Source organism: Nipponia nippon, unplaced genomic scaffold, assembly GCF_047370975.1.
Source record: "Nipponia nippon isolate SJK-2023a ecotype South Korea unplaced genomic scaffold, ASM4737097v1 scaffold_4, whole genome shotgun sequence".
Taxonomy (NCBI): domain Eukaryota; kingdom Metazoa; phylum Chordata; class Aves; order Pelecaniformes; family Threskiornithidae; genus Nipponia; species Nipponia nippon.
Window position 1 is genome coordinate 13,880,410 of NW_028262358.1, and position 26,342 is coordinate 13,906,751.

Here is a 26,342-nt window from a genome sequence, read left to right on the forward strand (position 1 = left end):
CGCACCGCCCCCTCGCGCCGCCCCCCCATTGGCCCCGGTGGCGGGGGCGGGGCCGGGCGGCAGCCGCCGAGCCCCCGCCCGCGGCCGGAGCCGCGGAGCCCCCGGCGGCGACGCGGGTGAAGCAGGGCCGGCGGCGGCGGCGCTTCTGGGGAAAAAAACGTCTTTATTTACAGTCCGGGCGGGACGAGGAGCCGGCGCCGGGGCGGCACCCGCGGCCTCCCGTAGCTGGAGCCCCAGCAGGGCCGGGGCGGCGGCTCCGTGCCACCCCCCGCCCCCGGCTCGCAGGATGGCACCGGGAAGGGCAAGGCGGGGCCGGGCGCTGCGGCCTCCACGCCGCCACCCAAGTCCCTTTTTCCTTTGGTACCCGCAGGACACGGCGGGGCGAGGCCCCGGGGGGCCGGGGCTGCCTGCCTACAGCTCGTCGGCCGGGCTGTGGGTGAGCGGAGCCTCCTCCTGCACCCCGCTCTCCTCCAGGGCCTCCCCTGCGGGCAGGAGGCCGGCAGCTCCCTCCTCATCCTTCTGGCCCTTCTTCTTCTTCTTCCCGCTTTTTTTCTTGCTCTGCTTCTCCCCCACGCTTGCCGAGTCACCCTTCTTGCCAGTCCACTTCTCTGCCAGGCAGCCTGGGGAGGAGAGGGGGCCCTGAAGGAGAAGCGGGGCTCCCCGCGCCCCGTCGGGGCTCCCCCGCCCTCCCCTGCAGGCCCACGCTGCCCCCGGCAGCGGCCAGCACTTACTGGTGTCCTTCCCTTTTAGCACGTGGTCGGCGCAGAGAAACTGGGAGAGATCCTCCGTCTGGTGGTGCCGGTACCAGTCCTCGATCACGTCTTCGTACTCCTCCACCAGCACGTCGCACTGGCGCAGAGAGGAGAGCCGAGCTCCAGCCACGCGCCGCCAGGTCCTGCCGACACCCCCGTTGCCGGCAGCGCACCCCCGGACCCTCCCTCCCCCTGTGCTCCAGCCCACAAGGCCACGGCAGCCACTGAGGGCCGATCCCACCAGGCCGGGTACCTGCTTTTTGAGGTCAGCCACCTCAGCGGAGGTCTCGTTCCACAGCTCGTAGGGGATGTCCATCACCACCTTGACGCCCTTGTGCACCAGGTTGTGCAGGGTCTCGAAGGTCTCCGACATGCCCTGGGGGAGCAGCGCTGCCCGGTGAAGCGCCGCTCCTCCCGCCGGGCTCCCGCTCTCCCCTCCCGGCGCCGGCCGCACGACCCTGCCCAGGGACGCAGGTACGCGCAAGCCAGCCAAAATCAGGGTTCCCCGGGGCATCAGCGTTACCAGGAGAGCATTCAAATCCCGCTCTGCAAACCCGCTCCCAAAAAACAACAGGAAGACGCGGGCCGGGCTCCCTCCATGCAGGCCACCCCCACAAGGGCAGCGCCCCACACCTGACTTGGGGGGCAGCGTGGCCTTACATGCTGGGTGCCGGCAGGGGACCCAGGGGATGGGAAGAACAGACCCCGGTTCGGCGCCCCGGCAGCACAGAGGTGAGCGACGGACGCTTGGGAGCAGGGGACTGGAGGACAGCCCTCACCTTTGCGAATCTGTTACTGCCGCTCCTCTCCTTGTGCAGGTTGTAATCCAACAGCCGCTTGCAGATGTTCTCCGTCACCTCGATTAACCGGATGTCCCTGCACGGAGAGGAGGGAGGGCTCGGACTCGGCACTGCCCCCCAAGAACAGCCAGGGCACAGGGCGAGCCTCGGCCCTGCCGATGCGGTGGAGGAGCGCTCTGCGGCTCCCCCAAGCCGAAGGAGCATCCCCCGGCCGCCCTGCCCCGCCCGCCCCACCAGCCCTGGCGCGGTTCGGTTTTCCCAGAGGAGCAGTGCGCGGTGCAGCCTGCCTGCGGGCTCCCGAAGCCCCCGGCTCTGCAGACCATGGGCAGCGATCGCGGCAGGAGACCACCCGTCCCACGCTCACTTACGACTGCGTGTACTTGACGGCAGAGCCCTTCCCGTCCAGGAAGCCATACTTGGTGTCAATCACTTCCTTGGTCTTGCCAGTCTCCTCAAAAGCGGATTTCAGCTCCACCGCCACATACTTGCACACTGCAGGAAGGTAAAAAACACAGGTGGGTTAGGGGGGGTCTCGCTGCTCTGATGGGCAGCGCGACACAGTGCCTGGGGAGGGGACAGTGGCAGAAACAGGCGCCAGGAGTCAGGCACAGTAGAGCCGCTGTGAGCAAAAAAGACGCCTCGGCCATTCAAAGAAATAACCAGGAATGGCTCAACTGATTCCACGGGCGATCCCTTGAAGCAGAAACCCCCGAATTAATGCTTTGGTGTAAGCGCATCCGTGCAGCCAGCTGCTACAGCACAGCTGGGAAGGCAGACGGCACCAGTTCTGCCTGAGTTCTGCCTGCAGGTGTCCCGACAGCTCCGCTTCGCAGCCACCAAAGCCTCTGCCTCTGCGCCACGAGCCGCTCCCTTCCTCCTGGAAGAGGATGGGGTCTTTTTGCAACGCAAGCCCCGGCGTGGGTGACAGCTCCTCCTCGTGACACCAGCACATCCCACCCGGTGATGGTTCCCCCAGCGCCCTGGGGAGACGGGGGCTGCACTGGGGACCGAGCAGCCAGCAGGGTGCGGCGGGCCGGGTGGCAGGGCAAGATGCTGGCTGCGGACTGTGCCACCGCATGAGGGGCTGTGAGCTCCAGCAACACCGCACGGGGCACCGCCTGCAGCAGAGACCACAGCACCAACAGCTTTATAACGCAGCGTGTGTTTTCTTTTATAAAATGAAAAAAAAAAAAGAAACAAAAGCTTTATTTCTTCTGTAACAAAGAGTCCGACAGAGCTATAGAAACAGAGAGCAGGAGAAGAGAAACATCTTGGGGGTTTACACGTGGAAACGTGGAGGGATGAAAGCCAGGCACGGTGTGGCCCTTCCTCCCCCGAAACCGGCATCCCGGGAGGCTGGAGAAAGCTTTGTCCTGTGCTGCAGGCTCTGTTTGCTGGGAGCCATCTCGTCTTTGAGCCCTGCTTTAGGAGAAGGTCCAAGCCCCAGCAGGGACGGTCTGACAGCGAGGAGCCACTGCACCTTCTCCCAGGCAATGACGTGAGCGGCAAGACGTGCCGCAGGCAGGAAGAGAGCGGGGCGGCTTCTCCAAGGTGGCCGTGCGCGTGCCGAGAAGCGCAGCGCGCACCTCCTGCGCTCTCCTTACTCTGCTGGCACCAGGGGCTGGAGGTGACCGCAGCCGTTTCTCGGGTGGGACGAGCGCTCCTTCCCGCAGCCCCTCTGCACTCGAGGACGTCCCTCTCCGCGCCACACCTGCTGCAGCGTCCCCAGGCGCGCCGGGAACGCTCGCTGCTGGGTCCCGTTATCCCGGCGCTGCCCGCGGCTGTCGCCGCGCACCGAGGCGGGGTCCGGGCCTGGGCGGGAAGAGGAGCGGCGCGCGGTCAGCGCTCGCTACGGTGCTTCCCTGAGGTGATGGGGGTGCCGCAGCGCGGCCGGGACATCGGCGCCTCCAGAGCTGCTTCCCCGGCAGGGAAAGCTTTGCAAAGAGCTCCGGAGTTTGATTTCTTCCTTTTCGCTTTGCTGCCGAGCTCCGCATGTCCCTGCACAGCAAAGACAGAGGAAACCACGGCAGACGGCAGGGGTCCGTCGCGACCTGCCCCGGTTTGCCGGTGAAGCCTTTGATCGCCGGGGGCTGCTCCGGGAGGGCGCAGCACTGAGGCCTGCCAGCAGCGGCCACCACCAGCCCCAGCTCCGAGCCGCCAGGCCGCAAACAGCAGCGACCGCCGGGGCGCGGTCGGGCCCGGGGGCTGCGGCCGCAGCCTCCGCACCAGCCACCCCCCGGCCCGGGCAGCCAGCGGGCGGCGGCCGATCACCGGGCCGCTCCGCTCCCCCGCCGGCCCCGCTTACCCTCGCACTTGCTGGGCAGCCGCACCCAGTCCGAGTCGTCGCCTCCCGCCGGCGCCGCCGCCAGCAACAGCAGCAGCAGCAGCGCTGCCGCCGCCGCCGCCATGGCTCCGCTTCCGGGGCCGCGCTTCCGGGATCGCCCCGCCCGCCCCGCCGGGTAACCATAGCAACCGCGCGGCGCCGGCCAATCGGAGCCGCCCGCGGGCCTGCTCGGCCACCGTAGAATGGCCTCCGCCCCCGCCCGCTCAGCCCTCACGTGGGTGGCGGCGGGCGCGCAGGCCGCCCCGCTCCGGAGGGGTCCCGCCCCCCCCCCCCCCCGGGCAATTCGGGGCCCTCTCCTGCCCCCCGTAATTCCGTGTCCCCGCCACCCACACAAAAGCGGCGGCCCCTCTCTCCCCCCCCCCCCCCGGCCGGGGTCCCCCCCGCGTCTCTCCCTCCCTCCGCCGTTCGGGGGGCTCCTCTCCACCCTCCGTAATACTTCAGGCGCCTTCCCCAGGCCAAACCCGGGGGGACTTACTTACCCCGCGGGGGGTGGGGGGGCCCCGCCCCGCGCCCTCAGCTCTGGGCGAGGAGGATGGAGGTGAGGAGGGCGTCGGAGAGGGCGACCTTCAGCAGCACCACCCGCACGGCCACCAGCAGGGCGGCCGAGGCGCGGGCCGGCGGCTCTGCAATGGAAGGGAGGGGGTGACGCCTGCCACATCACCCCGCTGCCCCCACGTCCCCTCCAGCGTTGCCGTGGGGCCAAGACTTCAGGCCCGACAGGGTCCCCGGGGCCCGGTCCTGGGCTTTCGTCACCCGCCCGCGTCCCTGAGACACCCCGCGTCACCCTCGCGCTGTCCCCGAGAGCAGGCTGGCTGTGACCCACCCCCCCACCGAGACGGAGCTTCATCCCCTCTTCCCCAGCCCCGCGACGCTGCGGGGACCCGCCCCGACCACCGCACGGCCCCGGCCGGGTCCCTGCCAGGAGCCCAGCAGGGTTTCCTCCCTGGCAACTGGCATTCCCGCCGCGGCAGGGCCCGGAGACTCACCGGCCGTGCTGCCGGGACACGGCTCTGCCGCCTCCTCACTGCCTGTGGGATGAGAGAGCAGCTGGGGAGGCGGCGGCAGCGCCAACACCCCAGCACACCTGGCTCCGGGGCTGGCCGCAAACCCCTTCCTGCGCTTGCCGGCTGGAGCAGCGACGTTGGCCCGCGGGGCCTCGCACCTGCTCCCCGCCAGCCCCCCGTCCTCCGGGGCCACCGGGGCGCTGGGCAAGACGGGCAGAGGGGGTGGCAGCAGGGCCGTACCCGTGATGCGGATGGGGCTGGAGCTGTGGGCTGGGGAGGTCCGGTTGGTCCCCACGTGGCAGGCGAGATCCCCCTCGGCCGTGGGGTCGTCGGGGAGAAGGGAGACGGTGCAGACGGTGCCACCGTCCTCCTGGGAGGCCCCGTAGGCGAAGGACTGCAGGGCGCTGCCGTTCTCCCCGGAGATCCAGACGGCGTGGCCGGAGCCGGGGGGCAGGTCGCTCACCACGCAGACCACCAGCCGCCGGCGCTGCCCGGCCACCACCATGGTCAGCGGTGGGGCCAGGCTGGGCAGCGGCCCGGTGGCCCCGCCAGCTGGGTGGGGGGACAGGGGTTAGGGGTGCCGTGTCCCCCACCACCACGGCTGCCGGCTCGGCGACCCAGGCTGGCGGGCACCCAGCCCTGCCGAGGGTACTCACGGGGCAGGAGCGGGAGCAGAGCGGCAGCCAGCAGCACCCAGGGCACCTCCATGGCAGCGGCAGCGCCGCGGGGCTTTGCCGAGGGAGGGCTCAGCCCCCAGCCGCCGCCGCCAGCTGCGTCGCCCATCACCCGGCGTCGCGGCTCCGGGGCCGGCAGCAGCGCGGCGGTGACAGCGCTGTCCCCCGCCTCCCCCCCCCCCGGCAGCAGTGGTACCGCCCTCCCCACAGTGGTACCGCCCACCCCCCCATCCGCACCCGTGGTACGGCCCGTCCCACCCCGCCCTCCCGCTGCTACCGGTCGCCCCATGGAGCGGACCCCGGCCCCGGCCCCGGCCCCGGCGCCGCCCGCCCCCTCCTTCGCCGAGGTGCTGCGGCTGGTGCGGAGCGGGCGGGAACCGCCGGGCGCCCGGCACCCCCGGGCCGCGCCCACGGGGGACGCCCCCACCGCCTCCCGCCTGCCGCCGCCCGCCAAGCCCTGGGAGAGCCGCCCCGGCCCCGCCGGGCCCTGAGCCGCCCCGGCGGCAGCACGGCTCCGGAGCCAGGTGATGCGGGAACGTACGAAAGAGCTCTGAAGGGGAAGCGTGGGGGGACAGGGCAGGCGGGAGCCGGCCCCCACCGGGGAGCAGGGCCGGAGCCCAGCAGCAGTGACAGGGCCAGCTCCCGTCCCACTGGGCTGTTTGGCTGAGGTCCGGGGTCAGAGCCAGGCTGGAAAGGCCTCTGCTTTCTTCTTCAGCCAAACACACCAAAAAAACCCCAAACAAACCCAAAAATACCCCCACTGCAGTGCCGCACCAGGAGAGCTGCTGGGCTCAGCGACACCACAAACTCCCGGGACAGGCCTGGCTCGGCCACCGCGGTCTCCTGCCGTCAAGGCTGCGGGGTTGTGGGGCAGAACTTCGTGCCTTCTTCATGAGTTTCGAGGTGTATGTATTGAAATAAAGCAAAACAAAACATGTCCAATCACTTTAAGACGTACCCATCATTAAGGCATACGTTTTGCAAGGATTTTTCTTCAAAAAAACAAAATATATCTCTTTTTTTTTTTTTTTCTCCATCATTTCCAGCATTCACTTCATGCTGTTTTATGACCTCTTCATCTTTGCAGCTGCAGCCAGCGCTCAGAGAACGAAGAACCCCCGCCGCTCTCAACCCAGCAGCCCAGTGGGAGCGGTGATATTGCTTGATTTCCACACGCCACATCTCAAGAGCTAGCGATCCCTTAGGAAGCGCAAACGAACTTCACGAGAGCCGCATTTCCTCGCCATACAGCTTGGCGACCGCCCCCGTCTCGATACAAACATCAAATTAATCTCGCAAACGTTTGAAGAACCTGAGAACTGACTTAAACGCTTGAAACCCGCGGGGGGCAAAGGCAGGACTGACCCATGCTTCCTCCCTCCCAGCAGCAGCATCGCCGTGCCCGAGGACAGAGCTACTCCACGTTGAGCTTTGTTTTTATGTTCATGGCTGCCAGCTCCGCCACAAAGTAACGGAAGACGTGGGGCACCGGGACAACCTCGATCGTGTCCACCTCGCTGCAGACGGAGCAGGAGTACCTCCTGTTGCTTGTCACAGAGGAGGAGTGTGGCGGTTTCTCCAGCACAGGAGAGGTCATGCTGCCACAGCTCATGCAGACGTAGGCTACGGAGCCATCGGAGCAGTTGAACAGGCGGTCTTGCAGCAAGAAAGACGTGCCGTGAGCCAGCAAAGCATCACGCTCCATCTCGCCGAAGCGAATCCCACCTTCCAAGTTCCTCCCCTTGATGGGCTGGTTGGTGACAGCGTCTCGGGGCCCCGTTGTCCTCACCTGGAACTTGTCCGAGACCATGTGGCGCAGGCGCTGATAGTACACCACTCCCACAAAGATCTCCGCCTCCAGCTCCAGGCCGCTGATGCCACTGTACATCTTTTCCGTCCCAAAGAAGTTATAACCTGCGCTCACTAAAGTCTCACCAAAGTATTTCAAAGCGGCGTTCTTCTCCGTGAAGGTGAAGGGAGTGGCGTCGTAGGAGACGCCGTGCAGCGCCGCCGACTTCCCCGCCATGCTCTCGATTAACATCCCAATGGTCATACGGGAGGGAAAGCCGTGAGGGTTGAAAAGGATGTCTGGAACCATCCCGTTCTCCGTGAATGGCATATCCTCGACTGGCCAGAGCTGGCTCAGGATACCTTTCTGTCCGTGACGGCTGGCAAATTTGTCTCCGACAGTTGGATTTCGGGGAACCCTCACAGTGATGCAAGCCTTCTTGAATTTCCCGGTGCCACGGTCATTACTGCATAACCTGACGTTGTCTACAATGCCGACTTCCTTATTCCTGTGTAGGTGGAAAAACAATCACAGCAAAGCTGTCAGGTGCGCTCATGATTTTTAGCTAGGAAAGAGAAACGAAGGAAAAAAACCAAACCACTTCCTAAGTCTCATAAAATGCCTTGGGACAGCTGGGGAACAACATCGTTCTTGAGAAGTACTATTCAGTAGCGAGGGAAATCAGACCGCGTAAGAATTAGGGCAAGGAAGCAATACACCGGCATCACACAAGTGCCATTCATTTGCTTTTTCTAATACTAGAAACACAGCTACAGTTTTCAGGTGATCAGGTAATGTGCCACCCGTGATTTAAAATAAAGATCATTTAAACCTGATTCATCTGTATCGCACTTTATCTGAGAAACTGCACCCCCGTGCCATTTGTTTTGTGTCGAGGCAGCAGTCCCTCTCCCTACCCCCAATAAATTCACAGCATCTTGGTGGGATACCAAAATAAAGAACCGGGCTCGGTGCAAAGCAGAGAGGGAAGTTCAGAGCAGAAAGGGAAGGCGCAATGTGAGCTGAGAGGGCTTTGCCAACAAGTGCCTCTTTCAGGGGTGTGCTGCTGCTGCAGATGAACCCTCAGCCTCATGTTCCACGTGCTAGGCATCTGCTGCAGGCTTAATGGTTGTAATAGAGCCGTCAGCCCAAACTCTCCACTCCTTCTGGAGACGGCAGCTAAGGAACAAATACATTTTGTCCCATGTTAAGACAAGGTTACTTTTCGTCTTCTCCATTGAAGTCCTAATGAACACAGTGTTTGCGGAAGGCCTGTACCTAAGTTTAGCTTCTGTTTCAAAGCTATTATTTTGCCATGTCCAAATGCAACCAGGGTACAGGCCACCACAGAAACAAAAAACAAACCCCCTAAAAAAAAAAAAACAAACCAAAAAAAGAAAACTGTGCTTCATAAGCCTCTTCCAAGCCTGTTCAAACTTTCAAAGTCAAAGCCTCCCTCTCTTCCAAGCCATGCATAAGATCTAGCAGCGTATGCAGCACTTAGGACAGGAGGGAGAACTCCATCTTAAGGCTCTCTGGGGCAAACTGGGGGCAGGAGCCAACACTGAGAGCTGAGCTGGGAACCTCATCTCTCTGTAGGAACCCAAATAATTATCTGATTTGGACCAAGAATGAACAAAAGCTGAATGGTACAGAGGTAAAATGGCTCTCTGGGTAAAGAACCTCAACTAAGGCCGTGCTGGCATGAGAGAGCTGGGGAGCAGGAGCGTGGGGTGGGAAAGCCAAAGCGGGCTCCACAAGTGCAAGGACGAGGCTGAGCTTACAGATCCCCACTACCATGTGCCGAATCTTTTAGCCCTGCTCTACAACCAGGATGACTAATTCTACGAGTCCACAGCAGTCTCCCTGGTGCAGCTAAGGCACCGTTATATAAACAATGGTTTTCCCAGTAATGCCAGTTACTGTGTTACCCAAGCGCTTCTCAAACTAATTTGCCTTCACAATGTGAATAACTACACACCATTATCCTCACTCTGTCAATGCTGTAGAGACACAGGTAAGACCTGAAGTTGTACAGACAACTGGGAGTGCAGGATGCATTTACATGTAGCAGTTTTTGTCAATGTTTTTGCTTACCTTTCCTGAAAGAATTAAGATTTTAATGAAAGCCTCAGCAGCCTTCTCTCTTTCAAATGAAGTTCAAAAATCTTACAAAACTTATCCTTGAAATATTGCAGGGGGAGGGAGGCGTATACTTGACACATTTTAATATTCTAGCAGTTCGGAAGCTGCAATGTGAATAAAAATGCTCTTTGAACCCCTAATCCTGTAACAAATTTGCTTACAGGGTTTTCTGGCAGGTCTCTGGGACGAGGCACTTTGTTTTGATTTTCCGTTTGGTGTTTCTTTGGGTTTTTTAGACAGAACACCTTATGCGAGTCAATTAACCAAAAAGCTACCGAAAACGACTGGGGGGGACGGGCAGAGGAACGGTCCTTGGGAGACAGCAAAACATTTCTGCAAGCTCTTTCTTTTTACCGGCCTCAGATTCTCTTCCTGGGATAAGTCAGGCTCTGCAGCATACACTGGCTTAGGGAAAAGCCGTGATACACACATGGGAGTCACCTACATGAACATGAACTTCATGCTCTCTCTGTCAAGACAAGGACACTATCACGTGAGGAGAAAAGGGAACACCTGGAGGAAAAGATACTGCAGCTCATCAGGGCCAGCTGCTCTCAGACTGCTCACCAGCGGGCGTGGGGAGCCAGGAGGGACAAGCTGTACTTACGGATAGTACACCGTGAAGGTCTCCCCTGTGCTGAGGTTCACGAAGCTGTAGAAGGGGTCCCCAGGCTGTAGGATAGAGCCAACAAAAGGCAGTCCATCGGCATCCAACTTCTCTGTAAGGTTCGGATCACCAGGCCTGACGCCAAATACTAAATTATCGCCTGCCCTGCTGGCTTTAAGGGCAAGGTCAATGCTCTCCATCTTGATAACACTTCCATAGGCAAACCCTCTCTGCCAGGAAGATTTGTTCACAATCTAAAAGGAAGCAGCAAAGGCCTGTTAAAGACTTGCTAATAACTTCAACAAAGAAAGCTTTTCCTTTCCGATCTGATGCTTACCTTTTTAACACTGCCTTCCTAAACAAAGCCTCCCAGCAAGCCACCGTTTCAAAAGGCTCCAATCTCCTGTAACCCCAGTATTTTTCAATGCTGGAAGCCCACTGCCTTGCACAAGGGAGCTCTGCTCTACTCTCAGTAGCTCTGCCTTGCACAAGGGAGCTCTGCTCTACTCTCAGTAGCTCCAGCATTAACTGTGGTAACACCACTTAACCACTGTGCTCCCATATCTGCCCTAACAGTGTGTGGACCAGCAGAAGCAGAAAACGGGCTCTTCTCAGCTAGGTACCACGCTTCTTCCCAGGCCCCCCCATCAAGTTCCTTTACAGAACAGTACGATTTCTCCTTTTGGTGGCTTACCATTGCATCTTCCATGTCATAGCCACTGTAGGAGATGACAGCCACAATTGAATTCGTGCCGACGGGATAGCTGTCCATACCATAATAGTCATACATGCTGGGCCGCACCAGAGGGCTCTGGGGAGTGTGAAGGTGGTACAGCTTGTTATCCGAGCGGTCCTTGTAGTTATAAACTGGAAACCCCATGGTTTGCTTTCCTATAAAGAAAGAAAGTTGGATTTATTCAGCATCAATTCAAAGTTAATCTATGTTTCATCCTCCATGTATCTTGTTAAGAAGGAAGCTGGAAATACTTAGAGGGAAATAATTTAGAGGGATTGTATCTTAACCCCCTTGGAATTTAATAATTGCCCTAAGTCCAGCTAGAAAAGTTTCTGTGAACCACAACACTCAGTTCCTTTCATAGCATTTCATAAGGACTATTTGTAATTTTGTGTCTTTTCTGCAATTTCAAAATCTCCAATAAGGCTGGTGTGGTGTTTTTTGGTTTTGTTTGGTTGGGGTTTTTTGTGGGGGTTTTTTGTTTGTTTTTTTTTTTTTTCATCTCCCCAGAGTTTCCCCATAGTGAGGCACACCTTACGTATTTCCAGGCCAAAAAGTGTTTGCTTCTGCAGTGTAAATATATTGGCAAGGAAAACAAGTTTTGAACATAGTCACATTGGTACTTTCAGAAAAGTATGAAAAATTGGTAGCATTTTAAGGACATCTTTCTGATAATATTGTCAGAAATGTAATATGCTAGCGATGCTATGGACGTAATGAGACCTGCTCTCTTGGAAGTCCCTACCCACACGCTTTCTCTTCGCCTACCTTTTTTTTTTTTTCCTCTTTTTTTTTTTTTTTTTTAAATAAGCTTCTTGCACATCACTTGCACCTCAGCTGATTGAAATCCCACTACATACCCTATTCCAACCTCTTTCAGACAACCAAATAAATCAATTTAAATCTTTGTCAAATAGTTGTCAGAAACAAAACCCACCCTGTTGCCAGAGTGCTGTATTACTCTCTTGCAAGAGATGCCTAGCAAGTGTCCTCTCAACAGCTGCACTGTCAAGACAGCAGTCGCTGACTGAAAACAGGTGGCAAGGAAACCTCACACTGACTACTGCAGAGCATCTGCTGTAGCTACCAGTCAGAAGGAGGTTAACCTCTGTCAGTTGTGGGGACCAGAGGACTGTTGGCAGCACAGTTGTCAGACACTAACACCACCAAACAGCTGGTGCAGTGCCCTTCACTTGTCTATGTGATCAACAACATCAAATTAAGAAAAAAAAAACCCAAACAAAACTTACTAAAGGCTTAAGGAAGGCAACATGAGTGCAACAACCTACAACTGCCCACTGGAAGGCAGCCAGGATGATAAACCTGACTTCACTTTCTTTGCCATGAACAAAATGGCTGTTAATCAACCTCAATGTTGAAACAACGGCTGGGAAGAGCTGTTACCTGGGAATGCGGGAAGACACACTGGAATAGACACGCGAGGCATTTTTTTCCCCTCTCCCTTGCCCAGGGCCTCGCAGCATTAGGTACTACAACACTTACCCATCTGGCACTGGTACATGTTTCGTGGACTTTGGTTGTGGTCGGAGAAGGGGATGAGATTGGCCACCACGCTCAGAATGCTGTGAGGGAAGAGCTCCTGGTGAGTGGTCGTTCCGGGCACCACCTCCGACTCCAGCGAGGCCACGTTCATGAAGATCTGCAAGCATCAAATCGGACAACGCTCGTTTGCTTCCTTCTTTTAAAGGGAAGGAAGCAAAACAAAGCTGCCTCCGATGTCTTTTTATCCATTTCAGTTTTAGCTGTGGTCGTTGTCTGCACCTTAGCGTATTAGCAGGCAAGAAAATACCAGACAGCTGTAAAACTGCCTATCACAATCACAGACCAACTGCAAGTCTGGAAATACAAAACTGCAGTGACATGTCCTCCTTCCTGTCTCCCATTTTAATTGTTCCAAATGGGCAAGTTCCCTGGCAATCCACTGCTCGGCTGCCCATGAGCAATTTGGAGAACATGATGTAACGTAAGATGAGACAGTACACACAAGACAGCAATCCTTCGCCTCAAACGCTTCACTAAGTTAATACTGAGAGCAGATTTTAATATCTCAAAAAGATCCCTACAGTCCATCTAAGACATTTACAGGAAACCAATTAGCAGGAGGCGAGAAAACCCTTTTGCCACCTATTCTAGCTCTTCAACTCAAGTTCCCTATATCGCATCCTCAGTTCCTTTCACAAATATTTTCCAAACGTTGTTTTTCATGCTGGGTACTTCTGTAATAGTCAGAGCTTTGTAAAGGAAATATGCAAAGCCCCACCTGTTCCAGAGTACCAATCCATTCATTCCTTCCATAAAACAGGTTTCTGACAGGCCGCACCATCCGGCAAGGGGTAGTAAAAATGAACAACCCAGGATACAGACTGGGTTTTCCCGTCATTGGGATAAGGACCACTTCTGCCCGTGCAGGAAATCTCTTCTCTTGTGTTATCTGTTTGTGCAAAGGAATACCAATTTAGAAACACAAACCAACACTGATTTAGTTAAGCTGCATCCAACAGGCTACACAATGAAAATGCCAACCACAAGTGTAGCTGCTAATACAAAATGGTGGAGAAAAGATTTTAAAAATACTTCCAGAAAAATCTCCACCAAGAAAAGGACACAATATGTCTATCTTACCTTTTTCAAGAAAAAAAGTTCTTCTAAAAATGATGACTTCATAAACCAGCAGACCAAACATACGGATATAAACAAGGAAAACAGAAAAGCCCACTCCAATACTAACATACAGCTAAAGATAACTTACTGGGTCAGATTAAAAAAAAACAAAAAAAGGAAGTTTAAAAAAAGTTCTAAACGTGCCTAGTTTTGACCACTGCATATTGAGGATGTTTAGCCAAGAAACATTTTAAACAAGACAACCTTGAAACGGCGGAGGGTTTCTGCAATCTCAGGAGCCAGCTCCCACTCTACCCAGCCTACCACAGAGCCGTCCAACACAACTCTGTAACACTCCGCGTAAGGCTTGCTTGGAGTCGCATCAATGGGGGTGACACCTGTGACAAGAGGGGGTTGGTAGAAGGAACAGCCAGAAAAGCAAACATAACACAGAAGTTATTTCTGCAGGAAGCCTCAATCCACACCAAAAAGCTTTCTGAGACATCAAAAAATTCAGACCTACAGGGCACAGCTGTAGATTACTGAATGGAAAATATAAAACCTGCACAACTAAGAATGCCATTCCCCTCCCCATTTTTCTGATTGAAATAAGGATTCCCGTTATGGTGGCAATCACAAGTGAGCTGAAGTTTAATTCAAGTCACCAGCAGCATTAGGAAGTCACTGCTTGGTCCAATTTCTTAGAGCTTCTACTGTGCAATTCCTTGTGCTAAGAGACATTTACATTGAACTTTATGCTCTCCAAAAGGCTGACACACCTGTATAAACAACGTGCTACTTACCACTAAGCAGAAGCACAGTAAGTACAGGTTTAACTTGATTTCACCTTCTCAAGTTAACAGTGTTCAGTGATAGTATCTGGAGGACCTTTCCCAGATACAGGTTTGCAGGGCAGAAAGGTAAAAAGGAAGACTGCTTCATTAAATGATCAAGCCAGTAAAACATACCTAGGGAACATAACAAAGGTGGAATGTCTGTCACAGGCACCATCTCCGTCACTATTTCACACACAGCTGTCATGTGGTTCATCAGACCACAGGGTTCTCCATCTGGGGTGTCCACAGGGCACAGGAAACCCCAGGATTCGGGCAGCAGCTTGCGGACGGTTGTGGTTCTCATCTGGGAAAATGCTGCCCCTCTGTGTATGCAGCGGAAGTGGGAAAGGTAGCGAATGAAATTCAGCTTGTCTCCCACCACACACAGACCGCTGTCCTGTAACATGCCCAGGCCTTGGGAACAAAATTGAGATTTATGTCAGGACGTCATCCAGCTTTAACAAATAAAGTATGATGTTACAAGGCAGTTGTTTCTTTTTCACTGACAAGCCCAAAAGATGCTCACACAGGATCCCAACAACAGAAGGCACATGTGCTGTTGCCTGTGCACAGGCAAACTCAGTGACCTGTAAGAGGCCTAGAGACTTTAAATTCCAAGCTATTGCTTAAAATCTAACTGCTTTTAGAAACACGTGGAAGTCATTCCCCGTGAAGCGGCTTGGGGATTTGCAACTGGTACTTTTTACTAAAATTCTGTGGCCTTCTAATCTCAGTTCATTTTCTAGTGGGCATTCCATTACAACATCATCACACTAGACACTTCAGGGAAGCACCAGGTAAATTTGAAATATACATTAGTGAAGCAGTTTCTCTCCATTTAAGCTCACATGACCAGTGAATGGGGCAGTCCTGATAAACAAATGCCCCTTCTCTGTCTTAGATTGCACCTTCTGAGAAGAAATAATCTTTGTGAAAAATCAAAATATGGTTGCTGTTCCGGAAAATGCTAAATTCAGTTTCAACTACTGATCTGGGTAGAGGCTTTGCTTTAACAACTAACCTGTTTCATACCACGCATAAAGTCTACGCTTGAGGAGAAACCTTGCCTTTTTCCTCAATTATCCCTTTACTCACACCACTTTCATTAATTCAGTTACCGTGTACAATGTCTGCATGCAAGCAGTTATTTTCAATTAAGAGTTCAGTTTTATGTTGCTTCTCATTCTGTTTAGCAGGAAAAAAAAAGGCTTCTTAAGCCTGAAGATTTACCGGTTTTAGATCGCAGGTTACCAGTTGCAAGAAGATATTCAAATGGCTTTGTAAAGTCTGTTGCCAGGCTGAATGCCTTCACCAAGCTGTCTGCATTTATGCTGATATCTGCCTTTTCTGCTCTTTTGTCCAAAACGAACTTAACAGATAGCAACCAGCTTTCAAGCCTCTCCTACGGTTTAAAAGTGAGAGATTTAAATTTAAAACAGGAAAATAAAGGCTGAAATTAGAACTTCACATCAGTTGCATATGCTACAGAAATCCTCTGAAATCAGCAGGGTGGACAACTTTTTGTGAACAGCCATATTTCCCACACTGACTTCATTTTATCAAAACGCTGATGGTATCACACCAACACAGACCTGCAAGGAAAATACCCATCCAATTGCTTAGTAATCACTTCCATCCAGACCGGTGATGAGTCTGGCAAACAAAGTACAAGAACAGAATTTCATAAAGAACAAACAAAACCCAAAGCAGAAATGGTACCTATAATCTGACCACAAGAATAACTCCACTGATTAGCCTGCTAAATACAGTGACAAAGTAAAACCACATTACGAAGTAAGTTTAGATACCAAAATTTGAAGGCCATGGACACACAGTATTTAAATGTTGCTGAGACAATCTTAGACAGTGGACTGGATTTTCATTTTAACTGTAATTTTATCACTGCTGTGATCTTAGATACTATATAAAAACAGGGAAAAGGACATAAAATACCCAACAACGCTTTGAACTCTTAGTAAAAATCCACTGTATACAGCCACACTGTGTCTACTGCTCTAGTCTATTTAGGATCTTTGCATTCAGAAAAGGGGCTGTTAACTCACTCCCCTGCTGATCTGACAGGGCCAGGCAGGAAAGCAACCTTTTCTGGTTCCTGGTGGCAGTTCCATATAGCATTAAAATGCTTCACAGAACTCACTTTTTGTTTTATTTCTAAACTCACTGAAACCACTCAAGAGAGGTTTTAGTAATCTTTCAATAAAACAATGCTAAGAAAATTTTGGCTAAAATGGAAAAGAAAGGTTAGAAGAGTTATTAGATAACTCAGGAAAGTATTTTTACTTGGGGATGGGAACTACTATTCCACAACGATTTTCATTGGATAATCAAGCTTCTGAACAGGAATACTTTCCTCCCGGCATCCTCAAATGAGGAATCCCTAGAAAGAAACTGAGTTCATATTGAATTGGAACAGATTAGGAAACCACATTTTTGCATCCAGTAATAAATTAACTGCATAAGTTAGAAGCATGCCATCAACTTCCTGATCCGTAAAGGAATTTAAAGATGGGAGAGCGATAACATCATCACGAATCATCACTTTTGGAAGATGGGGGGGGGCAGTTTTTTCTTGCACATTTGCCATGTGAAACAGCAGCAACACCACAACAAGGCAGATCTTTACCACTCCCATATCAGTTGATACAACAGAAGTACGCTGTTTCAAAACCCTCTTCAAACACCAGAAGGATCGGTATTCCGCCTTCCTCAGACTCCCACCCTGAATGAGGCGCTTTCATTTGCTCTGGAAGGCTACGAAGCTCTTTATTCCAGGTTTTGTACAGGCTTTTCTTCAGCATATTTAATACCCTATACTGAGGCAGCCAAGCCTTCCTCAGCTACACTGCCTGGTTACATCCAGCACTCTCTCAGGCTTCATAGCATATCCAGGCTCCCCGCTCTTCAGTCTGGCTCCTGCACTTCTGTCCCCATGGTCACTGTGGGGACTGGACTGGATGACCATTACATTCACAGGCTTAAACCCCTTAAGACCTTACCTTTAAGAACATAAGGAAAAGCTGTCCCGGGGTAAGCACTTCTTGATTCATCAGACTGTCTGGATTATCCTCCATGCACTCCCCTTTGGCAAAAGCATACAGCTTCCGGGTCATCATACAGAGCAGGTAGAACTTTTCAGTTCTGTTTGTCAGGTGTACGCAGATACACTTGCTGGAGAAAGAGAAAGGAGAAGGACAACTAACACCATCTCTTCCTGCTAGCTGTTCTTCACGTTTCTTCTAAATAATCACAATTTTGTGATTAACAAGGCACAAGCTTTTCCAGTTGCCCTTAGTATTATATGAAAATTCAAAGAAATAATATTTAAAAAAACCTAGCTGAAAAGTGATCAACTTGTCTTTTTAAGGGGCTAGTTTTGTTAAGGATATACCTGGTTGATTAAATGAAGGTGAACCTTGTGAAAGATTGATTTTACACACTTCCATGTTAGATGTCCTTATAAGTATACAGTTTATGTAAACAGATATTTGAGTCAGGGCCAGTCAACAGACGAGGCTTGTGTGTTATGTTACAGTAGCTCTGACACCAATCATATACACATAGATATCCACATACGTGCACCCTACCCCAAATCTGAGCTGGAAACTAGTAGCAAACCACAAAACATTTCTGTTAATATTATCAGTGTCCTGCCACAAAAACTCCAAATCTCCATTGCTATCCACCCACGTGTGGAAAATTGTGGGCTGAACAACACTCTGGTACAAGCAAACGGAAAGCCAGACCTAACTCCTGCTAAACCTGATCAACTGCTTTCCAAGACACTTGAGATCACTTGCTCTCCAAGACACAAGTGCAATAGTCTTCCATCAGCACTCAAGGACTTTTTGTGCTTTTCACCTCTGCTCTACATTGCCCTCTACTGAAGCCTTCACAACTTCACTGCAAAGCAAGACAAAACTCCAAAGGCAGAACCTCTGACATACAGGGTACATCCCAATTTATGTTTTCACTATTCCTCCTCTTCTCTCTCCTCAGCTGAGGCAAATAAGGTTGTACAGACCATATAAAAAAAAAACCAAAACAAAACACAACAAAAAACCAACAAACCACCCACCAGAATATTTAGAAATAAAAAAACCCACAAACACAGAGTAATTCCAACTTTCTTGAAATTATCCACTCGCATTTCTCAGTACAAAGTTCTGTGCTTCCAGTTGGTCTATGGACTTTTAAGTGCCCCTCTGAAGCACCTGCAGGCTGTCTTTGTGTTTCCAGCCACCTGACCACCCCCTCTTTACAAGAACTCAAGGACTTGGGCATCCCAAATGATCCTTTTCATGTGCTAAAAAATCTGTCAAAGAGCAAACACCTACTTTAGGAGAAAAAGAAATCACTTCGTTGAATGCCTGTCACACTGGCAGTTTCAAAGCCAGCTCTTCCATTCCTTTCTAACTTATTCCATGGAAGAAGCAAGACTTTAAAGCACCTAATTTCTACCGTTTTAAAAGATAAATGTAATTCTCATCATAGTTGGCAACGACTGTGGGAAACTGATGAAGTGCCACAAATGGCAGTATTTCTGTTCAACAAATGGAACCTCGAGCAGTCACAGACCTAGTTTTAACCTTCTCTTCCTTAATCTTTAATATTTACGTTTTTCATCAAATACACCAGAAAATCATATCTAAATAACAACCGATACCCTCTCCTGAAACCATTTTGGGGATACTTGTGTCAACCATTAAAATACATATTTCTGAACACTGCAAATACAGATTATCATAATATCCTGGAGTCACATCAAAAACTGGCCACTGGCTATCATTCTATGACTGCATGTGAAAACCATAACAAAGTGTGATATAATATGGCAGAGTACTCTTAAATCCGCCTATAATTTCAATACAATTACACTGATATCACACACTCCTACATGCGTACATACATACATACTTCAAAATGAAATCTGCAGCCTGTTCATTGCTGTACCACTCAGGAAGGTTAAGTTTTATTCTGAAGCTCTTTCCCAGGTATTCGAGAACGTTTTGCTGTGTGAAACAGCCTGCATCCACTACCGCTCTCATCATCTCAGTAACGCAGTTCACATAAAAGGTGTCACCTTCCTTTTCTTTGATCAGCTCTTCAAAAATCTGGTAGTCTGGGAAATTAACTAATGCCTGAAAGACAGAAGTGTATCAGATCAGAAAAACAAAGTCATAGCAACATCTGTCCATAAAATACAGCAAAAGAAATAGGGCACCCCACTGATTTGGGTTTTCAGCCCTCTGGAAATACCCTCCCACCTATGCAAACTGAAAAATACTGCAGGGTTGAGGTCCTTAGAGAGTAATGCAGCGGATATTTATACCCCGATGCTGATCACAACAAGTACTCCCAATCCAATGAGACCACTGGAAAAAAAAACAAACTTGTATCCTCTAAATTAACAGGCATCTCTTGTTTAGGTAAGATCCAATAATATCTTTACAGAATGAGCTCACTTAGAATCATGAATTTAATTCACCATTGTCTCAAGCTGCTACTTATTCTCATGCAAATCAAAAGGCAATTTAGCCTTTTGATGAAGGCTATTAGAACGAATTCACTTTAGTTTCAGCACTTCATATACTAAAGCTCATACTTAAATCCAACGTTCCTAGGTCTTGGTGTTATAATGGTTTCCTAGTTGTTCTTTACCTCAGGGTTAAGCAAATATGTTGTCCACCAATGACTTCTGTATTTACTGACAAACGTGCCTCATCTTTAAGTATGTGTTCATCACATTTAAGTGAGCTTCAAAAAGTTCAGGAAAAATTGAAGGCTGCATGAAAAAGACACTAAGGCAGATTTCTTTATGAAGGGACGCAATGTAAGCTCAGTTCTGCTGCTTGGTAATCATGATATATACAATCTGGAAGCAGCCAGGGCACGTGCTGCCTCTTGTCCAACAGAGGAGAGCACTGGGATGATTACACAGCAAGAAGAAACCAGAATTATAGCCAGAACAGAAGCACAGTGGGGCTGCATAAGCAGCAGTCTGCCGCAGCGGGACCTGGATGTACCACCGGAAACCAGTACAGAACTGAGCTTGATTGGTGCAGGGAGGATGCAAACCCACAGAGAGTGACACTTTGTGGAGGAATCTGAACTTCAGACAACATGGCCTGCTTATCCTGAGATCTCACGAGCTACCAGAGAGCCAGTGCAATTCCTCTGCATATTAAAACAAGAGGTAATCAGCTACTTCTGGTAACTACTTCTGTTGAAGCAAAAGCTGAAGAAAAGCGTTGAAAAAAAGAGTGAAATGCATTGTGCAACAGCAATGCGAATACAGCAGATGGAAAGAAGATACAAATTGACTGAGGCTGATTTACACGATGCTTCCATCATGTACTGCCACAGGCCTCTGATTTGCTTTAACACTTAGCTGCTATAGGCAAAATACAGGGCTGAAGTACTCTGGCTCTGCTACTAGAGAAAGCATGCTTTTAGAGGAGAATTTAAAAAGTCTTGGCTCAAGTAAAACTTTTGTCTGCTATCCAAAGAACAGGTTACATCTACCAAACGTGCTCAAATAGATCCTTCCAGATCTTTATTGCTTCCAGTTCCAATCAAAAACATTTTATTTTTCTCCTTAAAAAGACAGTTTACTTTTAGATGGGACAACCTGACTTTAATGATTAATGTTGTTCACACACTGACACTCAGCCAGCATTCTGTTTTAAAAAGACTCCTGAGATCTTTCACATTAGGTGGTAAACTCTTACACCCTCCAGGAGCTATTCATCCAGCGCGTTCATTAGCAAAAAGCCATGAAACCCTTGCGTAACTCTCCCCTCCTCTCCTGACCCTGCACATGCTTCCTCTGCTAAGGCTGAGTGTTACATTACAGGCACAGGCTCGGTTTGGACTGTAGTTCTTCAGCCATTCTTCAGAAGAATGACTGAAAACACTTCATATGGAATTAGCTTCTCATTACTTAAATAAAAACGCTTAGCAAAACTTCTCTGTTTATTCAACACAGAAAGCACGAGCATTAGTTGTTTACCTTCAGAGCAAATCCCAAGGGAAGGAAGAACAACTCTTTCTGAAAAATGAAATTCACCATGACACAACCATTTTCCAAGTAGTGAAGGTTCATATTTATTGCCGTGTGCTCATCCTTAACGCAGTGCATCACTACTCCTGCAAAAATTAACACAAGCAAAGACCAACGTGAGCTGTACAAATCCAACTGGCTGCATTGCTGTGACGTGGCCGAGCAGGTGTGAGACAATTCACGAGAGAAACTTGGGTACTTCATGGCTGAGAACACCAGGCAGATCACTAGTTTCAGCATCAGTCTCCCATTTCAAATAAATACACCAGCTCAGTGCAGTTCTTAGTGCACAAATGCCTCAGGACAGCCAGCACGCTTGCTAGGAGGCTTGGAAGATGCACACAGTTTTTAAGAACAGGAAAGCCCCGAGCCTCAACTATTCTGTCTATAACCTTAGGTTGTAAGACTCAGCAACACACAAGTACTCTTCCTAATGGCACTCTAGGTCAAGTTTTCACATCTTTCTGTTCGGGTGGCACCACTGAAGCAGTGTTTCCTGGTCCTGTCCCATGCTATCCACTGCAGGACAAAGAAAAATAAAACAAATGGGACTGCTTAAACTGGCACTGCCTCAAAATTAGTTTATGTGGAATTACGGTGTGTGCTGAAACACCACGGTCCAGTCAAATCAGCAGCTGGTAACCCTTGATTTTAAAACTGTAACTTTTCTGGTTTAATTAAATTTTAAACTTGTTTTACTGAGTATACATGACATAGGTATGGGACAGCCAAGAATCTACTTAATCTGCTTCATGTAAATTAAACGTGCCATCTCGAAGTATGGATAAACAAATTCAATGAAACAAGTTCAGCAGTTTACACTGACTTCTACTGAAGGTAGGGTTTTAGTTACACCTTCCACACAACAAAAGGTTACACATACTGCAATGCCTGGAGTACAGTCTCCTTGCTCAGCATGAGCGGCTCAGACAGTTCCTAGAAGGCCAGCACCTGCCTCATGCTTGTACCATTACGGCAGTGTTGACCCTTTATTTTTATGTGTAGTAAAAAATATAAACATTACACAAGAGCTACACCAAAACAAACTACCACAGGTCAGCTATAGATGGTCACTCCTGTTCATCCTCGAGTAGTTACTAGCAGGATGCTGCAGGAAACTGTTCAGCTTACCATACTCTGTGAAGCCAGGGCCTCTGTTTTTCCATTTGTGTCTCGTCATTGCAAGAGGGAAATTTCGCCTGGGCATAATCAGCATCCTAATAACTTTTTCTAAGCCATTAATTATAAAGTAGCCTCCCATTTCCTGTCAGAAGAAGAAAAATCATGTTAATGTGCTTAGAAATTCGTAACCCAGCATTTTAAGTAAAAGTAATTATATATGTTAACAAACATTTAATGTTTTAACTATGAAACACATAGCAAGACACATGTTTCAGCACTGCATTTGGAAAGGCTGCACTCCTTGCCAGTGACTATTAAGTCTAATTGTAGCATATAGTGTAAGCAAAGGGATGCATGTTCCACAATTTGAAGGAAGAAACAAAAAAAATAAATAAAAAAAAACCTGAACAGCTTTGAAGAGCTGACATTAACTATTTTTTTAATAAATACTCTGAAGTTCTCAGTTTGAGTTTATAAACCGGAGGGATCTTCAATGCAGAAATCCTCTTTCTGGTCACATACAAGCTTAACACTGATAAATTTATAGCTCCCCAAATGGTATGCCATTAGACAAAAAGTATTTCAGTAACGAGTAATACTATGAATGAAGGTACAAGCGGCATGCTAGGCGGGCAGCAATAGTATGCCATTGTAGATTTTCTTTCATAGTTTGCTCACTCTTTTTGTGAGCACAAAATACCGCCCTAAATAATTCCGTATTCAATTCCCCACAGCTGACATGCTACTGGGGAGGTGACGAAAAAGCTGCAGAAGACAACTGAGAATTAAAATGTCTCTTTCAATGCCTGTTCTCCAAATCTCTGTCTCCACAGAGGCTCACTCACAGCTACATAGCCTCAGTTGCTGGTTAGCAGTTGAGAAGTCGTATACTGGAGCCATAGGTATCAGCACCAAACAGATCCTGTATTTAAAGACAGTTGTGACTGCAAATTTTTCAAGATGCTGTATGGAACCACCATAAATAGGGTACAGTCAGAGAAAACAACAAGTCAAACTTGAAATAAAATATAAACGCTCAAGTTCTGTAAAGAGAAGCTGGCCTGAGATACTGCTCACATAAAATGCAGATTTTCCTGACCCACAACATCCCCGTTACCTCTTCCTCCTCATGGTGCTCTATGAGCTCTTGTGGAGAAAGATTATAGAGGTTGCACAGCTTGGACTTCACCATGATTGGAATATACCCCAGGGGCTGTTTAATGGTCCCTTGTGGCATGCCATTCACTGACCAGCTGATGTCAGCCTAAAACGACACAACGCAAACAGGGAGCCAATTAAGTTGCCCTTTTAATCTTTCCTGCTATATTAACTGTACATTTAATATAACCACAATCTGTCTCACAAAATTCTATCGCTGTAAAATGGTAATAATGATAATAAAAAGCAGAACATTTACACATGCATAAAGATTACTCCAGGGAAAAGAGTCAACATGGGTTTACCGAAGAAAATAGTACAAGTCTAGAAGTAGGTAAAGAAGCTGCTAGTAGAGTAAACAAAGTTGATACAGTCTACTTTGCCTTTCAGAGCCTTCAACAGAGCAGCCTTAAAAAAAAAAAGGCAGCCACAGGATATGACAGGAAACCTTCGAAGTTAGCAAACAGTTAAAAGAAAAAGTAGAAGAAAACAGACGCTGCTCAATGAAAAGACATCCCCACTACAAGCCTGCAGAGACCCTTCCTAAGACTTGTTCAGCAACATATCCATGAGTGAACTGAAAAGTGAGAAAGAAAAGTGCATGTGAAAAAATAATTTATTTACGATGACAAGATGTGGCAGTGGGTCTGCAGAAGGACCCCTTGACCGTAAAAAACGCAGTGATAAAATGCACTGTGGGAGCAAACAATCCTGACTTTATGCGCAGAATGACAGGCTTTAAAAGAGCTGCTGCCACGCAGGAAAGAAACACCAGCATTGCAATACAAAAACATTGGTTTAACACCTGGCAACAGTTAAAAGAGTAAATCGCGTCTTAGGAATTACTAGGCAAAGGAAGGGAAATGTTACTGCACCCCTCCAAATCCACAGTCCAGCCTTACACCAAGACCTCTGCACAGTTCTAGTCTCCAGTTTAAGCGATGGCTAAAGGTATAAAGCAGCTCCCGTATGAGCAGCCGCTCAGCAGACCAGGGCTCACTTCTCATCTTGGGGAAGCATGAACTGCAGGAAGAATCTGAGGGAGGGGTACGTGGTTAAAGGCAGCACGGTGGAAACAGGGAATGATGACACGCTGCTTCCTGCCATGCAAGGGCAGGCAGTGGGAGAGACCAACCAACCTGTCCAAGCAGGAGGCAATACCTTCTCACACAAGGCACAGCAAAATGTTTTGTTCCAAACATTTACATGCGTTCAAAAAATAAATAAACAAACAAACATTGGAAAAAAAGATAGGGAATAATTCAGGTATGAAAAATAAAAGTCTCTCTAGCTCAGGAAAATCTAAGAGCCACTGAGAAAATGGCTGTGAACAATCTGCAACTGCCCTACATTCATGTTCAGGTAAGATACTGCATTTACAGTCGCTTTTATCACTGTTAGTTGTAATGCTTCGGGCAAACTAAAATAACAACAAAAAAGCTGAAATTACAAGCAAGCATTCCCTTGCACTGAGTGCCTCATGCAAACTTACAGCTCAGACACAATTACACAAATTTAACAGAAACAGCAATGGCTGTGCAATCCTTTCACAGCGCAAAGGAAAAGATTTGCTGAGGATGCTGCTTCTTCTCTAAGCCAATTTCAGAGCAATTCAGAAAAATGATGAACATATGATGTGAACAAGAGGGATGGGTAACTCTGGACTTCTATTCGGGAGCAACACTGCTTCTGAAACCTGGATTCCTGCAGAAACAAGATTTGGATTGTCACGCTCTCTGGGATGACAGGGGTCTCCTTCCAAGGCCGTCTGAACCGGCCGGCCGATTGCAAGGCAAGTTTGACAGCAGAGTGAAGCACACAGCTAGGGTCCCGTGGAAAAGGAGGGGGAAAAGAAAAGGCCCCGGCCCGTTACGAGCTCGGTTTGGAGGGAAGTTTGGGCAGCGACCTCACGCTGCACCAACACCCGAGACCCCGGGCGGGACAGAGCTCTCGGAAACCCCCCCGGGGCCGGTGAAAGCGGGGAGGGGTCTGCAACCAAAGCAGGCAGAAAGGCGGGAAGGGCTCCGGCGGCTCTGCTCCCCACGGGGAGCTGCCAGGCGTGACGAGGCCACTTACGGCGATCCGGCCGCGGTAGGTGCTGCGGAGGCCGCGGCACTCGGCGGGGAAGACCCTCCTCTCCTGGCAGACCGTTCCCGCCGGCACGGCGGGGGGGGCGATGGAGACCCCCGTCACCGCCAGCGACACCCGGCTGTCCTTCAGCGCGAACTCCAGCGGGGAGAGATCCTGCAACGGCACCGGATGAAGCGCGGCGGGAGCCCGCCGGGAGGCCCCGGCCGCGGCCCCGCTCCGCTCCCCCCCGCCGCCCGCCCGCCCCTCGCCTCCCAGACCTGCACGGCGCGGTAGACGCCCTCGCTGACGGCGTAGTTGAAGGACTGGATGTGGGCGCCGGGCAGGTCGCGCCGGGCCCCGCTGCGACGCGGTGGCCGCGGCCGCAGCCGGTGGGGGTCCCCGCCGCGCCCCGCCATGCCGGCACGCGCCGCCGCCGCCTCGCGCCGCCTCACGGGTAAACGGCGGGGGCGGGGGCACGCGGCGCCGGGCCGCGTGCAGGGCTCGCCCCGCCGCCGGGCCGCCGGGGGGCGCTGCGGCACCGCACCGCCGCGTGCCGGGCAGCGCGCGTGCGCACAGCCGCCCCGTCACCGCCTCCCGCCTCA

At 50.8% G+C, this 26,342-nt stretch overlaps 3 protein-coding genes across 6 annotated transcripts; all 3 read right to left on the bottom strand.

The window, feature by feature from the left end:
• Positions 1–143: 143 nt before the first annotated feature.
• Positions 144–4,104, bottom strand: CNPY3 (canopy FGF signaling regulator 3). Its single transcript, XM_087776689.1, has 6 exons — positions 3,858–4,104; positions 1,921–2,044; positions 1,532–1,628; positions 1,006–1,128; positions 732–849; positions 144–620 (listed from the first exon to the last, which is right to left on the bottom strand). The coding sequence occupies exons 1-6, from the start codon at positions 3,958–3,960 to the stop codon at positions 412–414; spliced, it is 774 nt and encodes a 257-aa protein (XP_087632815.1). The 5' UTR covers positions 3,961–4,104; the 3' UTR covers positions 144–411.
• On the bottom strand, positions 2,743–5,742 carry PTCRA (pre T cell antigen receptor alpha). Of its 4 annotated transcripts, none has more exons than XR_015708777.1 (5): positions 5,557–5,742; positions 5,141–5,452; positions 4,883–4,920; positions 4,376–4,519; positions 2,743–3,364 (listed from the first exon to the last, which is right to left on the bottom strand). XR_015708777.1 is itself a non-coding variant. In XM_087776691.1 (5 exons), the coding sequence occupies exons 1-4, from the start codon at positions 5,681–5,683 to the stop codon at positions 4,410–4,412; spliced, it is 591 nt and encodes a 196-aa protein (XP_087632817.1). In that variant the 5' UTR covers positions 5,684–5,742; the 3' UTR covers positions 2,743–3,364; positions 4,376–4,409. The 4 variants fall into 4 exon arrangements, 2 of the variants coding, with proteins under 2 accessions (XP_087632817.1, XP_087632816.1); XR_015708775.1 differs by having other exon boundaries at positions 2,743–3,550; XM_087776691.1 differs by having other exon boundaries at positions 4,883–4,924.
• A 764-nt stretch (positions 5,743–6,506) lies between these two features.
• On the bottom strand, positions 6,507–26,191 carry POLR1B (RNA polymerase I subunit B). Its single transcript, XM_087776834.1, has 15 exons — positions 26,019–26,191; positions 25,747–25,914; positions 23,630–23,776; positions 22,522–22,654; positions 21,340–21,476; positions 19,245–19,468; positions 17,327–17,498; positions 15,540–15,711; positions 14,442–14,723; positions 13,738–13,871; positions 13,133–13,303; positions 12,355–12,511; positions 10,810–11,006; positions 10,116–10,369; positions 6,507–7,871 (listed from the first exon to the last, which is right to left on the bottom strand). The coding sequence occupies exons 1-15, from the start codon at positions 26,154–26,156 to the stop codon at positions 6,989–6,991; spliced, it is 3,369 nt and encodes a 1,122-aa protein (XP_087632960.1). The 5' UTR covers positions 26,157–26,191; the 3' UTR covers positions 6,507–6,988.
• Between the last annotated feature and the right edge of the window lie 151 nt (positions 26,192–26,342).

Excerpts from the sequence above, each read along its gene's own strand:
- CNPY3 (XM_087776689.1), bottom strand. The coding sequence starts at position 3,960 with ATGGCGGCGGCGGCGGCAGCGCTGCTGCTGCTGCTGTTGCTGGCGGCG. Across the intron at positions 2,045-3,857 it reads GCTGCCCAGCAAGTGCGAGG|TGTGCAAGTATGTGGCGGTG; the intron begins GTAAGCGGGGCC and ends ACCTTCCTGCAG. Across the intron at positions 1,629-1,920 it reads GCCGTCAAGTACACGCAGTC|GGACATCCGGTTAATCGAGG; the intron begins GTAAGTGAGCGT and ends CTCTCCGTGCAG.
- PTCRA (XM_087776691.1), bottom strand. The coding sequence starts at position 5,683 with ATGGGCGACGCAGCTGGCGGCGGCGGCTGGGGGCTGAGCCCTCCCTCG. Across the intron at positions 4,925-5,140 it reads CAGCCCCATCCGCATCACGG|GCAGTGAGGAGGCGGCAGAG; the intron begins GTACGGCCCTGC and ends CTCATCCCACAG. Across the intron at positions 4,520-4,882 it reads GTGTCCCGGCAGCACGGCCG|AGCCGCCGGCCCGCGCCTCG; the intron begins GTGAGTCTCCGG and ends CTTCCATTGCAG.
- POLR1B (XM_087776834.1), bottom strand. The coding sequence starts at position 26,156 with ATGGCGGGGCGCGGCGGGGACCCCCACCGGCTGCGGCCGCGGCCACCG. Across the intron at positions 17,499-19,244 it reads GCTGCAGATTTCATTTTGAA|CAAGTGTATCTGCGTACACC; the intron begins GTATGTATGTAT and ends CTCTTTCTCCAG. Across the intron at positions 13,872-14,441 it reads ACCTTTGTTATGTTCCCTAG|GTGTCACCCCCATTGATGCG; the intron begins GTATGTTTTACT and ends CTCTTGTCACAG.